Source organism: Netta rufina, assembly GCF_964035555.1.
Source record: "Netta rufina genome assembly, chromosome: 2".
Taxonomy (NCBI): domain Eukaryota; kingdom Metazoa; phylum Chordata; class Aves; order Anseriformes; family Anatidae; genus Netta; species Netta rufina.
The window spans coordinates 55347438-55365899 of record NC_140124.1 but is presented as its reverse complement, the minus strand read 5'-3'; the positions used below and the strand labels follow the sequence as shown (position 1 = coordinate 55365899).

At 37.7% G+C, this 18462-nt stretch overlaps 1 protein-coding gene across 1 annotated transcript in view; it reads left to right on the top strand.

Annotated features, from left to right (window-relative positions):
• Window positions 1-18462, top strand: part of CNTNAP2 (contactin associated protein 2) — a gene marked incomplete at both ends in the record, with an annotated part of 1150499 nt that overhangs the window by 1054002 nt on the left and 78035 nt on the right. The window contains 4 exons of the mRNA XM_084306678.1: window positions 151-369; window positions 2939-3175; window positions 15588-15833; window positions 17373-17506. Coding sequence (XP_084162804.1) covers window positions 151-369; window positions 2939-3175; window positions 15588-15833; window positions 17373-17506 — 836 coding nt within the window. The remainder of the gene's footprint in view (window positions 1-150; window positions 370-2938; window positions 3176-15587; window positions 15834-17372; window positions 17507-18462) is intronic.

The following is an 18462-nucleotide window of genomic DNA, read 5'->3' as shown; positions in this document are numbered from 1 at the left end:
CTCAAGTTAAAAGGAATTAAATACGCTAAGAAATTCTGAAAGGTGTCTGAGCAGTCTGTATTTCTATTAGAAATTAATCCTTTCTCTTAAGGAAGTGTAAGTGTTTATGTTTACATCACAAGATGGGTTCTCTTTTGCTTGGTGTTTCAGCTGCTACAGAGGTTTCCTTTTCATTTGATGTTGGAAATGGGCCTGTGGAAATCATTGTCAGGTCTCCCAACCAGCTGAATGATGACCAGTGGCATCGGGTCAATGCTGAGAGAAATGTAAAACAAGCCAGTCTGCAGGTAGACCAGCTGCCCCTGGAGGTCCGGAAAGCCCCAACAGAAGGGCACACACGACTGGAATTGTACAGCCAGCTCTATGTTGGTAAGATGTGGAGTGGGTAACTGGGCTTTGCTGTCACATACTAGACTCTCGTTGCCTTGTGTCTTGCCAGTACCAGTTAATTTAACATAGTAATTTTTCCTCCTGGAGTAGTACTTGTATGACTGAAAAAAGAATCTCCGTAGCTGTAGAAATAACAAGATCAACTAAGTGAAAAATATTCTGTGCTGGATACTTGTCATTTCTGTCTTTCCTAACCTACAGCTCCTGACAGAAAGTGACTCTAGCAGACAGTAGTGCCATACACCTTATTTATTTATTTATTTGTTTGTTTGTTTGTTTGTTTATTTATTTATTATGAGTCTCACCCACACATTAACAATGGAATTGAAAAATTTTGTATAGATAGTGCCAGGACTGTATGAGCCTGCGGTGCCCATCCTAGCCTCAGCAGGTCTGGTCATTCTCCATGCTTTTTCATTCACAGCTCACTGCAGTCATTTCCCTTTAGTCCCATGGGTTGTTTTCTCATTCAATATATTTGTCACACAAATGTATTTCCCAGAACCATGTTAGTCCAGTTGCTTTCTGGAGTTGCTGTTCTCCAGTGAATTTGGGGCATGCTATTCCATCAGTATTTCTATTTCTCTGATTGTTAGCCCTATGGTTCTAATGTGTAGATACACCAAATGACATTACTTGGAATCAGAACTGCATAAAATGATGAGTAATCTCGTATTCCTCTACATATCTGTTAAAGGGAGAGGGGGAGGAGGAAGGAAAAATGGACGTTATCTTATTTTTTCCAAGTTACTGCAGATTCAAAAGCAGAAATGAATTAAAATTGTGTTTAAATTCTTCACTGCCTTGGTAAACAGCACAATGTCACAGCAAACTATGTATATAATGTGTCACCAGAGGTGTAACCATTATTTACAAGCTGAGATTCTACTTTACCGCTAACCATGATCTCAATTAAAGCCTACTTCCAAATCAGCTGAAATGTGAAGTTTGTTTAGAAGAGGAAACCTTAAACTTTTAAAGGAAATATTAAGACTTTTTGTGAAACCGCAGGGAAATAGAAATATTCCAGCCTGAGTTCTTGGGGAATTGTTAATAACCGTTAGATTTTTTTTTCAGGTAGTTTTGAATTAACTGGTACAACAACAATTTTTTGAAATACTTTGTACCTGTATTGCCAAAAGCTGAATGTCTAAATCTGCAGCTGATTTTATTTCTTTCTGAATCAGATCTATTTCGTATAACTTGATGAATAGAGCACACATCTCAAAGAACAGTCTGATTTAAATTCTTACCCTGAGTTAGACAAGAATTGATTTGAGTTCAAGTGTCTCAAATGAACACCCTGAACATCAGGGCCTGGATAATAACGCTGAATAAGAATTGTTCCAGTGCTTCCTGCTCCACTTTCTATAGAATAAATAACTATTCCTTGGGCCAACAAGATAGCCTGAAGGAGAATGACATCATGTCCTAAGGGCTAGGACACTCACCAAGAGGGAAAAGATGTAGAAATTAGATGTATTAGGATCTTTTTCATCACCACGGTGTATATTAGTTTACATAGAATGGAACCACACCAGAATGACTTCTGCCCTGTTCACATTAGCAGAGACCTAGCATTGTCTCCTCATACTCCAAATTTTCTGGTTATCAGTGGCTGAATTTAAAACAGACTTTTTGGTCTGTGTGGTTGATTTGAAGCAGCGTATCTCATCTGTATTTGGTTCTCTGCCCCTTTCCCTCTCCCCCCCTCCCACCCCACCCCACAGGTAAATAGGCTCTGTGCTCTGCAAACATGAGCATTCAGATCTCCTCAGGAACAGGGGACTCTAGCATCTGTGGCACTGCAGTAATCAAAGAGACGAGGAGAACAGATAACAGCCACTCATTGATATTTGCTTGCATTTTATTATTATTATTCTTAATCAAGCCCTGGATAAGGCTTTCTGAGATGAAATCACATTTTTCACCATTTACAAAGAAAATAAGGAACTATCCTTAGTGACTGCTAAGAAAAGCCATTCTAACCTAGATTTTCAAATGTAGCTCTTCAGTGTTGTGTCCTGTACTCAGACCACTAAGCAATATCCCTGATGTTGCTTGGAAATGAGCATTTATATTTCCTACTGCAGCTAAGAAGGGGCATTAAAATCTTTTCCCTCTTTCCCCACTGTGGCTTTGAAAAATATTGAAGTGCATAACATATTGTGGTGTTATTATTAACATTCATAACTACTACTTATATGGTGAGTAGGGCTATATCTTAGTGATAGAGCTAAGCCCATTTCTTCCACTGTTCTCTCTAAAAATCTTGGAGCTGAAATTTGAAGTCTTAGAGTGGAGGGCTAGAATCTCTAATCTCTTATCAGTGTAAAGCAAAGGCACTCGCTATTTGGGTGTACTTTTAATAAGGTCTGAAGGCTGAGGTTTAACTGATTTCAATTTCATTAGGACATGATAATGCTTCATCTTTACAAAGAAGTTATTTAATTCCAGCTGTTGTCACAAGCTTAGCAGGATATTTCATATACAGTAACAACAATAAAATCAGTTCAGTGTTGTCTTATGGTTTTATTTTCCTGCTCAGGTGCTGCAGGAGGCCAGCGGGGTTTCCTAGGTTGCATTCGTTCATTAAGGATGAATGGGGTGACGCTGGACTTGGAAGAGAGGGCAAAAGTCACACCAGGGGTGAAGCCTGGCTGCTCTGGCCACTGCACGAGCTACGGGATGTACTGCGCAAATGGTGGCAAATGTGTCGAGAAATACAACGGCTACTCCTGTGACTGCTCCAAAACTGCATATGATGGACCATTTTGTATTAAAGGTAAATGCTTTACGCAGAAGGCTTGAAGAGTATGGGAAAACAATAGAATCAAATCTTCAGCTTTTCTTAATTAAACAAGTAAATCCTGTTTAATATTTCTTACAAGCAAGTCACATTATTACATCCAGGATTTAAATGTGGTGATATGAAACTACATCTCTCAGTACTAATATATGTTAACTAATTAAATCAAATAACAAAACAACAGAAATATATCAGGGTACCTGTTCTCATAGCAGGTCTGGCAGACTGTATTGGATAGTTTTGAGGTGTTGAACTTCATAGTTCAACATTAAAATTGTTACCAATCAAAATAAATCTACAATCATAAATTCATTGAAATTTATTTTATTGCCATCCTCTATTGATTAATTATTTAGAAAAAAAAAAAAGTGTGGATTTAATCAAAATCTATGTATTCTGGTTCATAAAAATATTTGGAAATACATAAGTCTGAGCTTTGGGTTGAATCTTGTGAACTGGGAGACCAACTTTTGGATTAAAAGTTTTATCTATTCACAGCCAGATCACATCTTGAAGTTCAACTGCATTAGAGATTGATCTTGCTAGGGCAAGAGAAGCTACAGAGCTCCCATATCCGTGTTAAACCTTTTGAAATGCATAAAGTACATACAAAAAAATGGTTGTAAGAGATCAATTTATTATGGATACATATGCCTTCACAAGAAAGAAAGACAGGAAAGGAGTGAAGGAGAAAGGGATCTTACCTCCTAAAAAATATTAGGGTGAGGAAGCTAACTTCTCTTCACTTTTTTTTTTTTTGTTTTGTTTTGTTTTGTTTGTTTGTTTGTTTTTGTTATTTTGGCAAGAAATTGTTGTGACAAAGTTGTAATGGAATATAATTTTCCCATGTTTGCAAAGTTTGCAGGTTTTGTGGAAATCATTCATTTCTCTTACATTTCATAGGATATTCTTATTTTGTAGGAATAGAAGAACACCAAACTTCTGCCAAAACCAGTCCTAAGCTAAATATTTTATTTTTCCTGAATGTGGATCTAACATAATAAAAAAATACCATTAGAGAAACAATTGAGAACCTAGCACAGACAAACCCATTTCACTGATCTGTAAGCACTGTTGTAACAACAGAAGTAATATTACACTCTTCATTCACCTTATCAGCCTCCCAGTCTAGACAGAGGCCCACAAACCAGATAGTGATACTTTGGGCATTTTTTTCTCTTTTCAGTGTCATAATTTTTTCTCTTTTCAGTACTTCTGTATCAATGCTCAACTTTATGTAGATGCCAAGTACCCAGATCTTCCACTGCACCAGAGTGGACATGTACATGCTCAGTCTCAGAAAGTCAATGCTGAGCATCTGCAAGTTGGCTCTCAAATGTCTTCTGCAGATATTGGCCCAAGTCATTTTATTCAGGTCACACAGTCGGAAGTAAAGCTAACAGCTACTGCCAAAAGTAAAGCTGAGTGCAGCATGTCCAGGCTTGCAGTGTGATGAACTTGCAGTATACTGAGCATGCATAAAACTCTCTCTCTCTCTATAAGCCATCGTTGCTGGGCAGCACTGAGTTGTGCAAATGTCCTCGTGCTAGCATGGGGATCTCTGTACCATACCATGTTGTGGAATTTAGACAATATATCAGATTTCTGCCTTAAATATCAAACCTATTCCAGGGTAAATGTATCTATTTAAATCTTTAAGACTCTATGAAGAAAATACATTTCCATCCTGTTAGTGCCAAAAATCAATGTACTCATCTAGAATATTGCCAAGTGTTATTTAGTGTGGATGGCTTCATGGGGCTTCTCTGTAAAAAACAACTGGGCACTGGGGTAAAAGTTGAAGGATAAATTAAACACAAAATAGACTGTTTTGAGACCATCCTGTGATCAAAATAATTGTAAAACCTCTGTGACAAATGGTGCTGATAATGAGCTCTTTAAAACAATTCATTTTCAGCCCATTAAATTTTACATTGTAAATTTAACTTGAATTAAGCCTTTTAAATCAAGTAAAGCACTGGAACATCTTGTAAAAGTTGCCAAACTTCCTAGACTTGCAAAAGATGAGTGTCTTACTTTTTCCTTCCAATAGGAGCTCCAAAAATCTTTTATTATATCCTCTTTGTCCATGAGACGTTACTAGATATATTTTCTAGATACAAAGGTAAACTACAGAGTACTAATGACAGTGGAAAAAATACTGGCAAAACATCAGAGTATATTTTATTAAAATAAAATAAAATAAAATAAAATAAAATAAAATAAAATAAAATAAAATAAAATAAAATAAAATAAAATAAAATAAAATAATATTTGTAAAATTTGTTGGAGATCAGGGAATTTTTCCCTGCTTTCCCTCTAAAATAAAATTAAAAAAAAAAAAAATGATTTTCTCTTTTTAGTGATTTATGTATAAACAACCCAAATCTGATATTTCTGTTCATTTTTCATTAACACCTCAACATTCTCCCCTCCCTAAAAACACTGAGATGTCTACGAACACGTTTTTGAAGCCTCTATTGTTTTCAGCCACTTTCATTGCTTATAGAGCAATGAAAAACTTGGCTGAATACTGCTGTGTCACTTGTGTTTTTTCTTACCTGTCTCACAGTGGATACTGTGATGTTTAGTGAGTAATATGTGGTGAGGGAGATTATTTTCCTTTGTTACCTACACTAGGAATTCAAGTCCACAGACACAAAATAATATCGTTAGTGCTTTGCATTTTAAACTAGGAGTAAGTTTTGTTACTTTTACTCCTCTGAATAAAACCTCCTCACCAGGCAGGTGAGGCAGGACTTTTTCACTTATTGCATTCAAAACAATGAGATTTCCAAAGAAATATGCTATTCAGTAGGATGGGTGGCATAATATAACATCTTTTGATATACCACAGTCTTCTTTTCCCATTGGTTTTAATTTGCCACAGGAAGCTCTTCTTATCTCAAAATTTTATTTTGATATTCAATCACATCCCCATGGTAAACTTTCTGGGGTTGGTTGCATACTGCAACTGCTAAGAAGTAATAAAAAAAAAATCAAAGCAAATAAAGCATCATTTCTATACTGAAATTACCATACAATGCTTTATAAGTAATAAAGACATCTCAACAATAAAAGACCTTGCTTTTGCTGATGAAATGCATCCTACGAGTAACTGATTGATGACTGACAAGAAATTGCATTGTTTCCAGACATTAGCAGCAGGCCACACATGTGATTGATGTGGTATTACCTGGAAGTTACAATTTTTTTTTTTTTACAATTAAAAAAAAAAAAAAAAAAGTGAAAAAAATATAGTCTGATATCTATTTTAACTTTATTTTTGTTTTGTATCAGGGGTATATGCTACTGGCTTCTGTTCTCTTTTCATTGCTCAGATAAATTGTTCAGAGAAATAGCTGCAATATTTCTGATGTCCTACAGATTGCTTTCTGATCCTTCTCTGTCTATTGCTTAAGAATAAATTCTCCTTTTTTTTTTTTTCTCCCAGAACTGTCATCTTGACAGCATAAAATCATTTCTGAGAAATAATTAAATTTTGTTCCTTACAAAACAAACTATTCCATTCCTTTAATCAAAAACAGCAAGGGTTAACATGCTGAAATGGGTGTGCACAGAGCATGTGGCAGCACTGTGATGTGGGGGATCCCCCAGGGAGAAAGCATTCTTTCTTTGGGTATTGAACTGCTGTGGATCAAGTGTAGGAGAAGAAATTGTCCACCACAAAGATATGTGGCCAAAAAAACAACAACAACAACAACAACAAACAAACAAAAAACAAACAAACAAATATATATATATATATATATATATGACTTCTGTGCCTTCAGGTAAGGGTAAATTCAAAGCTCTACAGTTTCTATGCAATTGAGACAGAAGATGAGCCCAGTGTATACATTTATTTTTCCAAATAATTTTTACATTCGTAGTGTGAATTACTGCAATCCTTTTTGACAATGCCTGAACTGAATTCCTTCATGCTTGTTTGAAGCATGAAGGAGTTCATGCTCCTTCATTCATATTTGCATGAATCCTGAAAGCACTTACAACAGTGTTTTCATGATCAGATTTCCTTCTTTCTTGCTCTCTTCTCTGCCTCAAACAGAAAAATCAACTTTTTAATGGGATGAATGGATGCAAAAAAAAAGACATACCAGATATAGTGCTATGACAGATTGGTGAAATAGCTCTGCACCCTCTCACAGACTGCCCTTGTTATAACCATTCAGTTCCCTTTATTTTGCTGGTTGCAAATACATGTACTTTGCTGTAAGTAATGGGAAGGTGATTGTTCAAAGGTTTCAAGGAAACTAGCTTCTTAGTTTTCATTGCTTATAATCCAAGAAGCTGAAAAATCAAGGCAACATTCCTGCCCACCCAACTCCCCAGAAAAATTCTTCTATACATAACATGATCATAATGTGCTAACCAAAAGTTATATCAGAATTTTCCTTGGGTTGGGAATGTTAGTTGGTCTAGTGAGTCTGAACATTGCAGAAAGTCATTTTTTTCTACCTGTAGATAAGACTTCAGAACTGGAGTCTTGACCTCTACTGAAAAGTAAAATCTACTTCATAGCTATTGAATATGTATAGCTACAAATACCCACAGAAAACATTTAAATTCTATAAAACTATTCCATTCTGCTGTCTCGTTGATACAGCCTTATTAAACATTTACAGTTTGTGCTCTAATACTTTGAAAATTACACTTCACATCAGTTGCAAGAATTCTTTTACTGGAAAAAAAAATCATTTTGTTTCTAAACTAGAGCACAACTTAGCCATATCACTTACATATCTCAAAGAAATATCAGCAAAATTATAAACTGAACTTCCCAGCCTGTTATTTATCCATAATAAACCACTAATAAAGTGCAAGGATTTCTTATTCTGTATACAGAAAATAAATAAATCAGGATAATAAATTAAATTCTAAGGCTTGGCTCAGAAAATTCAATAAAATTTCAATATCTTTGTCATCTAACTATAATAGGCCTGCTTTGGTGCCATTGCTCACCAAATGCAGACCTGGTATTAAAGATAAGCACATCAACTTCAGCAACATTGTTGGCTGCTGAGTGCCTGAGTGCCTGTGCAAATGCAACTGGGAGGTTTGAGGTTCTCACACCAGACACCCCTGTGTAATATTTATACACGTGCATTATATTAGAGCAGTATTGGCACCTCACAAGCTGATAAGGTATTGCTCCTTACAATAGTTGTGTGATGCAAGGAAATGTTCTTATTATGGTAATGCAGAAAGAGACAATGAGGGAAGCAACAAACTGCTGACTTTGAAAGTGGATGTCTGTGCTACCAGAAGGAATTAAAGTCAAATCTTCCCATCATAGTTGTCACTGTGAATACTGTGCAATCATCAAATAGAAGTCTTTAATATTTCTAGCAAAGCTGCAAGTTTTTCTCTGTGATTATGTAGAAAACACCTTCAAAGACTCCCTGGAAGGAAATCATGGAACCTGATCTGTTGTATATTTAACATTACTTTTTTTTTTTTTTTTTTTTTTTTTTTAATCCATACTATTGTATTCAATTGGAGGTTTTTTAGCCATTGTGAATATTTCCATTAAAAAGGAAGCTGTCTTTTCATTTAGACTCAGCAGAAAATACACAGAGCAGATTGTCACTCCCTTATTCTGAGCCTGCAGTCCTAGACATCAGTTCAAACTGCTGTAACTATAGAAAGATCTATAGTAATTTCACATCAGTGCAGAATGAACCACAGTTGAGATTTGCCTGACATTTTCAGGCTTTCATTGGCTTGTGCATTTGTCCAGACAGAACAAAGCAGAATAAAAGGCACCTTCTTTACAGGGCTATTGTATGAGGCTTGATGCCTTAGGATCTCCATATATCTAATGGAGGTAGAAATGGAGTTTCCTGGGGAGGAGGTTCAGAGCTCAGACTTACTTAGATATGCCAGGCTGTTTCCTAGAATTTACCTCCTGCCATTACCTAGGGAAGCTTGATGGTGCAATAAATCAGGTGGCTTAACCCCATCTTCTATGGCACTCATTCTGTTCCACTGAAGGTAGCAGGAATCTTTATATGGGTTTGTGATTATAATTTCACTGGTTCACATTATTTTACTTTTACTCTGATTCATATAGTAATTTGTTCATGAAAGCTTTCTATATGCTGAGTACTGATATTTTCATATAAAGGAAGAAAACACATTGTAGGTTTGTATTTTAGTAATGCCAACAAGCAATTGTCTTATTTTGGTATTTTACTCCATGCATAGAAAATTCAGACATGCATCACAAATGATTATGGTGATGACAGACGGAATATGAGACTTGATGATGTACGACAACATCTTTATGTCCCTACTTCTTCGATTCACAAACTGAATATTGTGTGCCTGAAGGCAGAACAAAAAGTTGAGTGAACTAACCAGATAAATTATAAGTATTGCCATCTTCAGAGCACTCAGAGTAAATTCTCTCCCAGATCAAGACCTCTGAGATTCTAACCCTTTATTGATGCCCTATGGCCAGGACATATCTCAGTAAATAATCTTAAGCTTTGTGACCACAGCCTGGAGAAGCAGAAATTGCTAGTGCTCTCTAGCACATTTTTAGCCACAAGCCAGACAAGCAAGCTATAGCTATTTTATATTCAATATTAATGACTACATAAGAAATCAAAAAGGAAATAAAATTATGCATCAGGAGTGGGTTTTATTAAGATGTCCAGATTGCTTAGTACATCCACCGAGTGTCAGAATGCCTCTAGTGATTGGCCTTGGCTATGATTTTGAAAGTGCTGATTTTAAGATTCAAAATGCCGTGCAGGAAAGACATAGCATTGTGCACTGGCAAGCAGCATCACGTAATAATATTTTTGATTTCCCATACCTGAACATGGCTAAAGAGGCACTGAAGCCTCCAGATGGTCTTACAGCTATAAGAGGGCATTTCAGTCAGCTTTGTGGAATGTAGAAGAGAGAATCTTTCTTTGCTGCAGTTTTCATATGGATCCTGGCCAGGCTTCATAACCATCAAGATTTTGTCTCCAGATTCTTCAAGGCAGTGATTTTACCCTGTTACTGCCTGGTATTATTAAAAAGGTTACTTTGAAGGCCTAGACTCAAAAAAAAAAAAAAAAAAAAAAAAAAAAAAACAGTAGTACCACAAAGATAATCAGCCTTGGATTCTCCTTGGTAACCAGATGAAAGGTGACACAAGCCAGGTCTTGAATTTACTTGGAAAAGGTGAAATGACATTTGTCAGGTAGTGATAGCTGTCCTAAGGCAGAAGGGAGCTTCCACCTCTTGCAGTGCCACTCCTCAAAATTCACTATGTTGAAAATGCATTTTGTGTGCATCTAACTCTACACACGTTCCTTGTTTATTTATTAGGAGTAATATGTTCCACTTGATTCATGACAATCCCCCTTAACTTTCCTATTCCTACTGTCACCTCAGAGGCAATTCAATTCTTGTAGAGGGTACAGAGTTCTGTGTATTCAGATAGAATATTTTCCTGAAGCTGTGTTCAGCCACACCTGTGCAATGCTGGCAATGCTTTTCTCAGGTGAGAAAAATTCATGGAGAAAGTTATATTCTGGTGTGACTGAGTGTATACCTAGCAGGATCATTATAACTATCTGAGAATAGAAGAAATGACACCAACATTTCACTAATATTAAACCAGCAGCAAAGCAGAATTAGGTCCCTCCTGATATTTTCTTATGTCTACAACACTGGCACAGAAATGTCATGATATTTTTCAATTTCTTATACTCTGCCTTAGGTAGTATTTTTGCAACAGATTTTTTTGTTTGTTTGCTTCTATTTGTCTTTTTCCTCCTGTGTTTTCATACTCCTGGTCCTAGACAGAATAAGTGTGAACAAAAATACAATCAGGTGAGTGGAAAGAGAGAGACTGAGGAGATGTACAAAGAATTATAATCCTCAAAATAAGCTTGCAAGTTCTGGATACCTTTGCATTTTGTGTGGAAGTTTTTGATTTTCTTTTGCTTTGTCCCTTTTCAAACAGAAGATGGACATTTTTGTAAAATATGTGCATTTCACACTGGGGATACACATCTTGCTTGAAAAAAATCACTGGGTCCACAAATCCAGCTCTGGGTTTTACCACAAAACTCTTCCAAATTGTATGTATTTGCAAAGTCTGTCAACAGTGCATGACTGAACTGCATATTGATTTATAAATATGTATTGCTTTTCAAGGAAAACTGACCTGTAATCACCTCACTCATTCTCCAAGGCTTCCGTCCTGAAAGAGCAGTTTGCAGAGCCCTTCGCCTCTGCCTTATGCCTGGTATTTCAAGTCTGTACTTTTCAGATATTCCAGGAGAAGGCAGAGGGTAGTGCATGGAAAGCTTGTCCACATTTCAGTAGCAGTGTTTGTGCTTCATTTTACCTGTTTTACTCAGGCAACTTGCATGGTCTTCTGAATGAAGGACTTCCCTCAGAGCTTTAGGAAGATGATACACAGGTGGCCTCCAAACAGATTTTTTCTTCACTCATCACCCCTCAGCATTTCCAAGTCACCTTATACTATAATTTAACATAGAGAAAATTATGCTTTACCTTTCTCTAATATTTCCTTATAGTTCCTAACAGCCTGATTCTGTGAACTGCTGAGCACTTTGCAGCCCTGCTGCAATAAGTACTTCAACTTCATTCACCAAAAAGCATAGTCACAGACTGAACCTTTTTGCTGAACTGGAACTTGAGGGGATTCAGTACCTTCCTGTAGGAACTCACACTACCAAAGTGAACCTTCCTCTTATCCTTTCTCTTAAAAGAAGTGGTATGTATGTGAGAGAATTTCCAAGTTCATTACAATACCTCACAGACCTGTAACACAGCTATACTGAAAATTATTTTCCCAGCACAAATGAAGTTAAACTCACAGAACATTGTTCTGTCATGAAAATCCTTTTGGGAAAAACAAATCTTAGTGCTTCAGAGAGCACCATTTACTTAAAGCTTTCTTTGTAGTAATGAACGTTTAAAGTAGCAATTAATAACATTTACTGCTGTGGAATATGTCTTGCTTATTTTTGAACTTTGCAGTTCAGCCCCATGAAAGCACTGAGGTCAAGGACTGAGGCTCCCAGTATTCCCTGTGTGCAAGACCTTGGGCAACCACAGTGATAGGCAATCCCAAAGATCGCTCCTATGGTAAAAGGGATGACAAGCAGTAAAAGGGCCAGAAAGGGGAAGAAGATGAACATAATTTTGCATCAGTGTGCAGTGTCTAAGTGAAGGCAATGCAGGGGCTACCAGTAGTCCCTGCCAGCAGAGCAGCAGTGTCAGATGGTAGGGCTGCCCAGAGTACCATGATGTAGTGGGTTTACGTGGCAAGGTTTTGGTAGCAGGGAGCCATAGGGGTGGTTTCTGTGAGAAAGATCTAGAAGCTGCCCCATGTTTGGGAAGGGCCCCATTGTTTTCCAGATCCGAGCCAATAAGCGATGTTGTTTTTCGCCTCTGTGAGAGCATATTTAAGACAGGGAAAAAACGCTGCGCCACACAGCAGCCGGGAGAGTGAGAGGAGCGAGGAACAGCCTTGCGCCAAGGTCAGTGTAGAAGGAGGGGGAGAGGTGCTCCAGGCGCCGGAGCAGAAGTCCCCTGCGGCCTGTGGTGAGGACCATGGTGAAGCAGGATGTCCCCCTGCAGCCCATGGAGTACCACGGTGGAGCAGGGTTCCACGCTGCAGCCCGTGGAGGAGACCACGGTGGAGCAGGTGGCCCTGCACCGATGGAGGCTGCCGCCTGTGGAAGACCCCTGCCGGAGCAGATTCCGGGCCGGACCTGTAGCCCGTGGAGAGGAGCCCACGCAGGAGCAGGTGACCCGGCAGGAGCTGCTGCCCATAGGGGAGCCAGGTTGGAGCAGTTTTCTCCTGAGGGATGGACCCCGTGGTACGGACCCATATCTGGAGCAGTTCTGAAAGAGCTGCTGCCTGTGGGAAGCCCACGCCGGATCAGTTCATCAAGGACTGCATCCCGTGGGTGGGACCCCACAGCACAGGGGACGAGAGTGACCGAGAAGGAGCGGCAGAGAAGAAGTGCTGTAGACTGACCATAACCCCCATTCCCCCGTTCCCCTGCGCCGCTCGGGGGGAGGAGGTGGAAGAGGGTGGATGGGGGGAAGGTGCTTTTGTTTTTTTTTCCTTTGTTTTCTCACTTCTCTCGCTTGTTAGTTGTAGGCAATAAATCTTACTATCTCCTTATGCCGAGTCTGTTTTGCCCGTTACAATAATTATTGCGTGATTTTCTCGTCCTTATCTCAATCCTTGAGCCCTTTTCACATATTTTCTCCCCATTCCTCTTTGAGGAGGGGGAGTGAGAGAGCGGCTGTGGTGGAGCTCGGCTGCCCACTCGAGCGGAACCACGACACATGACCTATGGAAGCTATAAGCAGAGGCTGAAGAATAATAAATTAGTGGTCACAGGGATATTTTTAAAGTCAGTCTTGCAAATACATAGAGCTATAGTATATTCTGCTTTAGGTTTTTAAGTACTACCATTCAGTCTCAACACCACAATTAACAGCAATAGGCATCACAGTTTGGGGAAGTATTTTCAGGATAGGGTCCTTCACTTTTAATCTGGGAATACTTAAGTTGAGTCCTCTGCAAAATATAGCTGTTAAACTGAATTGCCTCTCCTATGGCTGTTTCAAGGTTATTTAAGATTTCTGCTATAAAACAGCAGTTATAAATCTACCAGAGTGATCCCATTATTTATAGCACCTTTGGACCACAACCTGATTTCATGTTTTATGTTGCCACACAGTGGCACAGAATATAATACTTTGCATTTTGGAGAATTTTTATATGGTATATGGAAAATATAATGTTTTTCCAGAACTAGATGTAGCAAAGTTCTGAAAAGGACCAATAAAGTCTGCAATAACTTTACCCATATTCTTATCTCTTCTGTGCTCAGTTACTCTGAATAAAGTCTGCAGACTCATTCCTGACTTGCTCTGTATCACTACACAGCTTGTAAGATGAACAACTTGTTTCATTTGTTTTGAGATAAAGCCTTTGCTTAGAATTGTGTGAAGGACATGAAGGCTCCAAATACTAAAAAGGGATAAAATGATATTTATTTTTTTTTATAAAAATTATGTATTGATTTTACAAAAGTTTGGATAGGTAATTTGGTACCAATCTGTGGCAATTTTGCATTTATAAATAATGTAGGAAGGTATCAAGTGATTAATTTTTTTTTTTTCTAATGACTGGTCACCTTTTTGAGCATTGCTTGCAACTATTTTTAAATACTGTACATATATGCTATATTCATAGTATTTATTCATCATTCTGTAATCCCTTATGAAATGTTCATAAACGTGCCTCATTATTTAAGTTCACATGTAATTTTAAATTTCCTTTTATGTTGTTGTCCCAGATAGCAAAGCATACCCAGCACCACAGTATCACTGAATGAATGATTGCTATAAGAAACCAGTCCAGCAATCCCCAGTAGACTCAGATTATAAACTAACAATAGTAGAGAACTGTGCAGTGATTCCCATAGGACGCTGTCAAAGTCAGCTTTGAATATAAGAATGTCAACCTTGAATTATATTTTTAATGTTAAGAAATAAGCAGGGGTACATTATTATGCAAAGTAATAACAATGCTTTTTCAAATGAAAGTATTAACTGCCAAAAGTAGTTTTATTTTCTGTCAAGAGTATTGAAAGATGACATTTTGTTTCAGATTGAATTGAAAACTGTCTGTGGAGCACCTCCTGTGAGATATAGTTCAGGTGTCTTATGCCTTGTTTCCATCCATGAGTCAAGCTCCCTAGTTTGTGGTTTGTTTGTTTGTTTGTTTGTTTTCTGCATAAACTATCCAGATTAGGCAGTTCTTATGACGGATTGCACTTCTTATGGATAATTTTCTAGTATCATGTCCAATCCTATTTCAATTTTTTCAGGTGCTGGAATCACCATCATTCCTCTCTGAGGTTATTCTAAATCCACTGTAATTTGCTGGTCAGAGTTTCTGGTTTTCCTTTTCCTTTACAGTGTTTGCTTATTGTGCCTTCTAATTCTTTCTTGCTTGTCTTTCCTTCTTTGGAACATTATCTACTGCAAGACCTCAATGAGAATAAAACTAAAGTGTGGTTCTTCTGATCTGTAGTAGTGGTATGAGATGTAGGTACAGTCTTTTTGTGTGACCTAAGGGAAATCTTTCCCCTGCTCTGCAATTCCAGGTATCCATAAATAAAATTGTGTTTATCCTTTGCATTCTTACTGGAAAATAGAAAGGCTCTTAACTACTGGCAAAGTGCTTAAATAATGCAGCAGTAGTAACATGTACAGATTAGTAGTGCTCAAGTCAGTAGTAATGTTTCATTGAAAAGGTGTCAGCACATTCAATTTCTTTTTCCTGTTTTATTTTCTTCTTTTCAAGATGTGGGAGCATTTTTTGAAGAGGGAATGTGGCTTCGTTACAACTTCCACTCCCCAGGGACCAGCATGAAGGATTTAGTTAGCCGAACCCTGTTGAGTTCCACAGATCCTGAGACCACAGCAACTGACCTTAACTTGAATAAAGAAGAGCTCAGCTTCAGCTTCAGTACTACCAAGTCCCCTTGTGTCCTTTTGTACATCAGTTCCTATACCCAGGACTTCATGGCAGTACTTGTCAAGCCATCTGGTAAGCAGCTGCTCTGGGCTCTCTCCATTGAAGGAATGATTGATAATAACACCAGACTGACATGCAGCTGAAACTCTGAGTGAATAAGAAAGTCTTTTCACCCTTGTTCTTTAAAAGTAAAGTACATGGAACCTGAATACAGGTTCTGCTTTATGAAATTTTGTGTGATGCATCTCTTTAATTCCATGGGATATTCCACTAGCCAACCTTCCTTCTCAAAACAAGACAATCAATCAATAAATTTTATATATATATATATATATATATATATATATATATGTGCTGTAACAGTTAGATTCATGCCTGCCATAAACTAGTATAATGGAGAGGACAAGTAGGCATCCACATGTAGGCAGGTTAATAAATGGTTCATAGTCACTGAACTCATGGCAATATCACTTGTTTCCAGCGGAAAGTGTAATGCACTGTTCTGAAAGTCTGACTACTGACTGAGGTGGCTAAATGAGGATGTAGCACAATATATAATGTCATAAAAAAATTGGTAATGATTGAAGGTTGAATATGGACCATTTTCTGGTGGAGTATAAAAACACAATATAACTCAATTCCAAATAGTGCCTTAGTGCCCCTGAAAATCATACTTAGGAATACTGTACTAACACTTTGTGGAATAACTAAATACAGATATTCCACATGCCACTGAAATCTTTCCCTTTCTTACCTTCACAGATGAGAAAGAAGGAGCATAAGAGAAAAGCCGTGTTGGGATCCAAACTATAGTTTTAAAAGTCTAAGGCTGTTGTTTGGGGCCATTCAGGTTTTAATGAATAATGGGGTCTACATTTCCATTTTCAAAAGTCCTTCCTTTTGATGGAATGTTAAAATTTGCAATGAAGAGTAGACACTTCACTTTTGTTTAGAAAAGAAAAATCTGTCTGGCACTTTGTCATGAATATCAATTAACCACTTCTGAATATAGTTTTCTAACAATATAACCTGAAGTTTTCATTTCACCATATATTATTAAATTTCCATAAAAGTCCAGATGGTCACCTGTCAACAACAATTAAATCTGAGCGCAAGAAAATCCCTTGTGTAGATTATATGCCAGTGTTAATCTGATGCAATTTTGACTTTATTCAAGTCATGTCAATGTTTTATTCTTTAAAAAAAAAAAAATCATGCCTTTTATAATGTCAAAGAATTTTTCTGCAGTGAGGATAATAATCTCAAAAATAAAATGATACTTGATGTGCTCAAATTTGAAACAATAGTCCATATTGTTCAATGCATAGATCTGATTTGTTTGGTTTGCAATCTGGAGAATTTGCACACACTTTAGTTTTGAGATGCCATTCATTGTCATGCTTCTGGGTAGTAAACTGGAAGCCATTTTCAGCCCATTAGCTTTATAATCTCAAATACTAGCCCTTCTCTAAATTTTTCTGCTGCAGATACCAGCTCTGAGAGCATTTTAAATGTAAAACGATAACAGTTGTACATGAAAATAAAGAGGGGAAAGTAACTGGTGAATAAAGACCAAAATACCTGAGGGTGTTTTTCACATTCCTTCATTAGGGAATTTGCAAATTCGCTACAGCCTAGGAGGTACCAAAGAGCCATATAATATTGATATCGACCACAGAAACATGGCAAATGGACAGCCCCATACTGTAAACATCACACGGAATGAACGGGACATAGTTCTACAGGTAAGCAGACATTAAAGGTGTTTTGGTTCCATCTAATTTATTGATTGTAGCTTGTAATGTTTTATACTTTGATGACCTCCTTTCCCCTGAAAAAATAAGTGCAATCTGGGAAACATAAAGCACAGTAGATGGTGTTCTGTTTGCAGTTCGCACTCCTAGGAGTTAACAAAAGCTATTCTCTCCCACTATTGCATTGAGTCATGTTGTTCTGAGATCCTTGTCCTAGTGTGATGACGGCCAGGCTAATGCAGGTGTCACTCTAGATGCTCAAGGGCATCAGAGACATCTGGTCTGGTAGATAACATGGGACCTATGATAAACCTGCACCATTCTGGAGCAGTGGCTGGAAGCCAGGAGGGATAATCTACAGCATCTTAAATGGCAGTAGACCCTGATGTGCAGACAACTAAATATCATACCGTCAGACCTGACTCCACAAATAAGAATGTCATTAAATTTAAATTTACCCTACATTCCAGCAAAATCTGAAAAGCTGTTCACACCTGCAAAGATGAGCAGATGCTTCAGTGTTTGTGTGACAGGAGCCTAAGACAAGATAATGTTATTGAAGGCACATATTTCTGGCCTATTTAGTTTTCAGTACAGCACTGGCAGGAACTTCATCTTCTCATATCTTAGTTTACAAACCTTTGAAGTAATATAATACTATTTAAATAACTGAGGGTAGCTCTGCAAGAAGCAATCAATGTTTCCAGACAGTCTTCTCTCTGTGCTCATTACAGAACTCTGTTTTCATTCTCTGGCTATCCCATCTGCAAACACTAAGATTGCAGCAGGATATGAGAATAGTTTTGCTGGCAGGAGAGTCAGGTGGATAGGATAGATTAATCTGGATTTAATAGTTCATAAGAAGCAAACCCAAACCAATAATAAATGAAATATAAAAAGAGGAAGTCTTCTTGGGAACCAAGCCAAAAGGATATTAGTTGTCACGG